Source organism: Corvus moneduloides, chromosome 12 (assembly GCF_009650955.1).
Source record: "Corvus moneduloides isolate bCorMon1 chromosome 12, bCorMon1.pri, whole genome shotgun sequence".
NCBI classification, from domain to species: Eukaryota; Metazoa; Chordata; class Aves; order Passeriformes; family Corvidae; genus Corvus; species Corvus moneduloides.
This window is the reverse complement of record NC_045487.1, coordinates 7687928-7694906: the sequence shown is the minus strand read 5'-3', so window position 1 is coordinate 7694906 and position 6979 is coordinate 7687928. Positions and strand designations below refer to the sequence as shown.

Here is a 6979-nt window from a genome sequence, read left to right as displayed (position 1 = left end):
CAATCAAAATGAGTTAGCAAGCAGTGTCCAGCCAAATTGGATAGCCAACCCAAAGACATTCACCTGGAACCCCTGGCAGGGCAGCAGAGCCAGCCCTGAGGAATAAGGCACACAGCTTTTTCTTAATCACACTGCTTGGTGAAGGCAAACAATTAGGATGAGAACATTTTGATAAGAATAAATAATAGACTTTGCAGACAAAAGTACAGCGTATAACAACCTTGTCCTACCATAGCAGTTGTCACAGGAGGGAGAAATAAAATATCCTTAAGACAAGATCTTTGCTGCTAAAAGTTACAGCAACCACAGAGAGGGACATGGACTACAATGCTCAGTGACAAGGCCAAGGCAACTGTGTTGAGGCCTCCTCCAGTGCTTTGACCACATCTGCCAGTGGAGTCTCTCTGAGCTGGTTAAAGAGAGAAATGAAGATCACTTTACCCTTCACTCATTAAGGATGGATCCACATTGCAAGATGAGAAAAGCCTGGCAAAAAAAAAAAAAAAAAAAAGAAAAAGAAAACGAAAACTAAACCTCCCCAAGCCCCCTATTGCATTTCATTGATTTTTTCTATGTTTGGTAAAGAAACATGTAAACAGAAACACTGAAAACCTAAAATAAAAGGCTTTATTTACTCCAAATAACATTTGTTTTCCTTTCTTTTTTAAAAATGTCTTTTAACACTTACATTTGTCAGTAAAATGAAAATACACAACAGCCATGTAAATCAACATCTTTTCTTCTACTTCAAAAAATATATCATCCTTCAAACTAAAAGCACATATGGATTACTTACAACACGAAAGCTTAATGACTGTACAACCCTGAGGGTTCCCACACAAACATGAACACACTTGTGTGCACAAGAAAGGCAGCACACAACTGGCCAACTGTTTGTTCAGGTGGTAACACCTCAAAGCCTTTGTTTTAAGGATTTTTAGCAAGGAAATGCTGGCAAATCACAGCAACCTCATGTTATATGAGCCTCTCATGGCTGGTAGAAGTTTCCTGCATTTAAATGTCTCCTAAAGGTTCTGCTCGTTATAAGCCTAAGTGTCTACAGCCACTGGATAATTCTTTTAGCAAATTTCATTCTTGAGAATTGAGCTCAGCTTTGGACCCATAAGAAGTCACAAGAGAGGGCTTGATGGCAATCCAAACTATTGCCTGAAGAGTAAGCAATGAACAGCCAGAGGCTGAGCGCTTCTCTGGCATAAACAGCTCCATTTGATCCTTCTGTCAAGTGACTGAAGTGCACAAAGAACTGGAACTTAGGATATCAGCATGGCATTCACAAAACAGCTGCAAGAATGAGATGGAGAAACCATCATCAGGCTTTGGCAAGGAAATTTTCATCTCAGTCCTCACTAACTGAAGTGCTAAAGAGGCTGATATTCAAAGGCTACAAGGTGAAAATTCAGAGGCTCTTGTTTAAGAGTAATGGTAAATGGGGACACATACCAATAAACACCACCATTCCATACCATCCAAAATGGTAAAGCAACTTACACAGGATTTCCCTCACATCACCATTAAGAATTATACCACCTCTAAACTAAAGGGATGTCAAAAGACAGTTTTTAAGGATGGCGACAGGAGGCTCTGAGGCTTAGGCTCAATCGTCAGCCCTTGCTTCCACTGAATCAAAGATTCTGTGTTACTCCACATCCTAAAACACCCAGCTCAGTGGCCAGAAATCAAGGTCTGGTTTTCTTTTCTCCTATTTCCTACATAGACAATACAGTGCAACTAGGATTGATAGCTCAAAATATCTTCCCAGCACTCTCAATGTCACACCAGTTTTGCATTGTTACCTTCACAATAACAACACCTTCTGCCTGCCTGTGAAACAAGGTCTAGCAGCAGCAACTCACTCAGTTTTAGAATTATTTTGAAGTGGAATGTCACTAGTCATTTGCTGCTGCTGAGCTTGCACAATCAGGTGGAGCTGTCTCTTTGCAATGGCTGTGTTTAAATCCCACAGAAACTCCAACAGCTTGCCCTGGAGGAGAATCTCCATGGGCACGAACTGCAGAACCTGCTGGGGAGAGTCTGTGTCCAGCAAGGAGCTCAGCAGTGTATGCAGATGCTGCAGGTACTCCACAACCGGCGCGGGGAGGCCTCGGTAGCCAACGCACAGCAAAGCAGCGCCGCTCCTCAGGGGCTCCCGGGAGGTTGGACATGCAAATGTGATGCTCCTGAAACAGCAGTGCAGGATGAAGACCAGGCCAGCTGTGAAGCGTGTCAGGCAGGAGAGAACAGGCAAAACCAATGCATCTCCCACTGCCAGCTGGGCCAACGAATGCAGAACACACTCCAAAAGCTGCTGCTGGTACTTGGGTTCTCCATCATAAAGCAAAGAGAAGCTGAAAGTCAGCAGCGTGGCTGAGTCCATGGGCTTTATTTCCATGCTGGGCTGGCTTTCTGTGTCACAGAGGGACGGAAAGCCCACGACAAGGCACTTGAATTGGTCACTACAACTTTCATTTAGAACTTCCTGATGGCACCTGGAAAGATCAGACACTTTTGCCAGTATGAGTTCCCCAGTAAGAACTTCACAAGAGTGACAAGGCTGCAGCATCGATCTGCTTTTCAGTCTCCCCCGACCCAACTCCTTCATTGCTTCACTAAGATTTTCCAAGACCTGAACATCACAAAATGGAGAACACTTTACCCTTGGCAATCTTTTTCCTTCCAAAATGTACCAAAAGCTACATTCAAGGTTAGAAAGTGATCCTTCTAGGATGCACATGTTCCCAGCATTATTTAAACTATGTTCCTCAGTGCAGTGACTAAAATAGCCCTTTGCCACTTTATCATTCCACGTCAGGGTTTCCATCATTTTCCTTTCATTGTATGTACTAAAATACTTGTTTCTTTGCCCAAACCACTTTGCATTCATGCTGCAACCAGCCTGGGATTTCTTGACAAGCCAGTTATTTCTGCCAATGGGTTTCACGTGAAACCTTTGCACGAAGAACTCTACCGCACAGTCTCTTAACTTGTTCAGTTTCATCTGCTCTGCTTCTTCCATGCGCTCAAAGAGACGGATGTTCTCAGAGATGGTCTCTACCTGGCACTTGTGGAAGAACGTGCAACACTCTTCATGTGTTTTAAGGAATGATTCTGGTAGTGCATGCTGGGGGAAAAGGGCTTTGTTGACTATTTCTGTTCCAAAGTTCTGTGTCATTTTAGGAAGAAGCAGATGAAGGCTTTCTCTGCCCATATAGCGAAGACAAACCACGTAGGCCTCTGAGTTTCCAGCTTTGCTGGTGGCTGGTTTAAAGACATGGACCTCCTCAAAAGAGCAGTTTAGCAGAAAGAGCAGATTGATAGAACAGTGTTCAAACAGAGTGAACATCTTCAAAACAAAGGATCCTCCAGTGCCCAGGATCATTAAAGCAGTGACTGTTTCACAGTAGTGAAGGGGTGAGACGAGAGCTTCCTGCTCACCTGGGTTTCCCTGGCAATCAAAGCTGCCATCAGCAGTTACCAAGTGGACTGTGGTCATACTGCTCACAAAGTTCTGAAGTCCTGTTAGATGTCTTAATGTCATCACATCCCCAGTGTTATCTGGGCCAAAGTACCACCACGGTAACGTATTTGCTATCAGACGGTCATCCATGATCATCATAAGGGTGTCATTGGCTTCATGATACGGGTTTAGAGTATTAGCTACCCAATTCCAATGGCAAGGGACATGATGGGACTTCAAGTAGTGGTTAAGGCTGGCTATAAAAGCTCCAGGTGCTTCACAGAGGTGGACAGAATTCAGTTCTCCGTCCTGAAGAGCTTCTTTGGGGAGAAGAGAAAAACTGCACAGGATCTCATGAAATTTGCACCACGCTTGGGTACAGAGCTCAGCACTCACAGATTTCTTCACATGAGATATTATTTTCCCTGCTTTATTGGTAAACGAGGTGTGCTGATGCCAGTCCTCCAGGTTCTTATCACTCAGTTGGTTCTTCACTTCATTCATTGAGTCCTTCAGAGCCAGGAGTGAGTGAAATTCCATGTGATCACATGTAAAAGCATTGCTGGGATCTGGCAGTTTCCATTCATCATTCACTGGCTTAGCATAAGTAAACTTCTTCGCAAAGAGCTTCTCAATTTCAGAAAGAATTTCAGGACTAAACTTTTCAAGGTTGGTCTTCTGGTCAACATAAGGCTGCTTACATTTATCCATTCTTGGGTGGATTCACAACCTGGACAACAGCAGGGGAGAAGAAACTATGTCATTCCAATCATACCAGTATATAAATAGGAAAAGCTTTTTATAAAAAATAAAAATGTATCCTGCTTAACCTCTGTATTCCAGAACAGGAGAGAAATGCTTCATGGACTCATACACCACTGAGGAAAGTAAATGAGGGCTACCCTAAATAAGGCCATTTGGAAATCAGGAAGGTCACCAGTTCAGTTGCCCTTCCTGCTATTTACCCAGCAAGTGAAGAAGAGTTGGCTGGTGCTTGACCCTTTACTGACTCTGAATACTCTATTTACTTTATAGGTATAAACACTTAAATACAAATCTCTCTCAGTCACAAGAGAGAACACACCACAAGCTCTCCAAGTTCAGAAAGTGGCTCAGAAATCTTATCACCTGATTATGGCAGTATCTATATGAGAGCTCAAAGTACGGAGGGTGGGGTGGCCACAAGTAAAGGCAGCTTTGAGAGGGAGCACAGCTACTGCTCCTCCAATTTCCGAAGTGGGAACAACCCTCCCACCTCTTCCACCAGAGGCAGCATGATGCTGGGGGACCCCCTCATTGGCACCCTCGAGAACTGCCCCTCAGATGAAGGGCCCTGGAGAGATGTTGGACACCAGGCTGTGAGAAAAACCCCTCTTCTCTGCTCAGCATTACTGCTCTTTGCCAGATGCAAAGCCTTATGCCTTCCTTCAATGACTGAAAAAACTGTGATACTTTTGAAGTGAAAGGACTTGGTTGCAGCTGTGGTCAATGGGAACGTGTGCTTGATGTTAAAGAAGAACGTAGTGCCAAGTGTTGTGCTGCGAGTGGGTAAAGGCTGACAAATAAGAGCACACTCCACACAAAGCTAACAAGGCTGCTGCCATCTGCTCCACCGCTCAGCACAAAGCACACACACGGCACAAGTGACAGGCACTAACCAGAAATCAGCCAGCCAGCAATTTATTCCAAACTAAAATGTTCATTTAGGCAAAATAATTCAACCAAAATTACCACCCGAGATAGGAGATCTCTCAGCCTATCATTTTAACCATCCCCCAAGCCCCCCCCATTCTCTCAAAAGCAAAATACAATGACCTTAAGTGTTACATAACATTTCAGTTTGAGAAAATATTGGATTAAAATTGAAAGAGCTGAAAAACTTTGGAAACAATGGCCAACCTCAGCACTTTACTCTTCCCCTTGAACCCATGCAGTATCTTAGGCCACAGCCCACATCTGTCTCCCCTTAATTACCATCAGCCCTCTGAGGAGAGGCACATGGTCACACACACAGCTGAGGTTTCATCTTGCCTTCCCCCAGTTCAAGGCCTTTCAATGGGCAGGTTTAATTTCACTGTCCTCTATGCAGATATGCTCTGGCTTTAATCTCATCTTTTCTCATAGGATGTTCTGGGGGAGGAGGAAAACTGAGAGAAACACAGACCACTGTGCCCTGGACTAGTTTATTTCATTTTAAACACCAACTCTGAGTACGGGCTTTTAATTACAGCTCACCCCAGTTACTCATAGGAGAGGTTTGGGTTGGAAGGGACCTTAAAAGACCATCTCATTCCAGCCCCCGTGCCACGGGCAGGGACACCTTCCACTAGACAAGGTTGTTCAGAGCTCCATCCAGCCTAGCCTTGGACACTTCCAGGGATGAGGAAGCCACAGCTTCCCTGGGCAAGCTGTATCAGGACCTTACCACCCTCACAGGGAAGAGCCTCTTCCTAACATGTAATCGAAATCTCTCCTATTTTCGTTTAAAACCGTTCCCCCCCACCACCCCCCCGGCCGATCTGCGTGTAAAAAGTTACTCTCCCTCTTTTGTGTAAGCCTCCTTTAAGTACTGAAAGGGACTCTAAAGTCTCCCCGGAGCATTCTCCAAGGCTGAACAACCCCAGCTCTCTTAGCCTATCCCAGAGGTACTCCAGCCACAATACTAACAAGTTCAACCCTAAATCCAAGCTCACTCAGCGCATAGCAAGAACAGGCAATCGCCTGCTTTTTCATCATCATTTCCAGCCCCATTCCGGCCGGGACCGGACTCTGGGCTCGCCCCACTGCGCAGCTCCTCACCCATCCCCGCGCTCCGCTTCCCGCCCGCCGCCGCAGCGCGGCCCGGCCGCTTCCCTCCGCCCCGGCCGCTCGTAGCGCTGCGCCCGCCCGAGGCGCCTCCCGCGCCGCCCGCTCCCTACGCGAGGCCGCGGCTGCAGCACGGCCCAGCCCCGCTCCCGCTCTTACCCGGCGGGAGCGCGCCCGGCCCGGCCCCTCGCCCGCCGCCCGGCACGCCCTCTCCTCGGGCGGCACCGCCCTGGCCCGGGCCGGGAGGGCTCCTGCGCGGGGACTTTGCCATCAGCTCGGGGCAAGGTTCGCAGCTGGGACGGCGGAAGGGCAGCGGAGTCCCGTGTGCCCCGTGAAGGCTGCACAGGCCGGGCAGGCAGCAGCGCGGTTAATCGGCTCCATTTCCTAAACAGGAGCTTAAGAGCGGCTGCTTCTCACGAGGAAAGGGGCGCAGAGGAGCCGCCTCCCAGCAGCGGGGCAGCCCAGCAGGACAGCATTGCTAGGAGTTACCCATGCAGCACTTACCACGCGCTAACACTGACAGGTTGCTCAGGAAGAAAAGAGGAGAAGAGCTTTGTTGGGATGTGTGGCCACCCGCTGGAGAGGGAGGGCTGGGGCTCAGCGCCCTGTGTGTTTTTTTTCCCCCGCGCCCTGGGCTGCCTGCCCTGGGAGCCTGAGCCAAGCGCCATTGTCTCCCAGCCCTGCCGAGGCCACGGCTCA

At 47.6% G+C, this 6979-nt stretch overlaps 1 protein-coding gene across 4 annotated transcripts; it reads right to left on the bottom strand.

The window, feature by feature from the left end:
* Nucleotides 1–602: 602 nt before the first annotated feature.
* CMTR2 (cap methyltransferase 2) lies at nucleotides 603–6979 on the bottom strand. 4 transcript variants are annotated; one of them, XM_032122008.1, is made up of 2 exons: nucleotides 6785–6979; nucleotides 603–4205 (listed from the first exon to the last, which is right to left on the bottom strand). In XM_032122008.1, the coding sequence occupies exon 2, from the start codon at nucleotides 4184–4186 to the stop codon at nucleotides 1871–1873; it is 2316 nt and encodes a 771-aa protein (XP_031977899.1). In that variant the 5' UTR covers nucleotides 4187–4205; nucleotides 6785–6979; the 3' UTR covers nucleotides 603–1870. The 4 variants fall into 4 exon arrangements, with proteins under 4 accessions (XP_031977899.1, XP_031977898.1, XP_031977900.1 ...); XM_032122007.1 differs by lacking the exon at nucleotides 6785–6979 and adding an exon at nucleotides 6440–6733; XM_032122009.1 differs by lacking the exon at nucleotides 6785–6979 and adding an exon at nucleotides 6275–6326.

Bases quoted from the DNA above. Each gene is read 5' to 3' on its own strand.
- CMTR2 (XM_032122008.1), bottom strand. From the start codon at position 4,186: ATGGATAAATGTAAGCAGCCTTATGTTGACCAGAAGACCAACCTTGAA.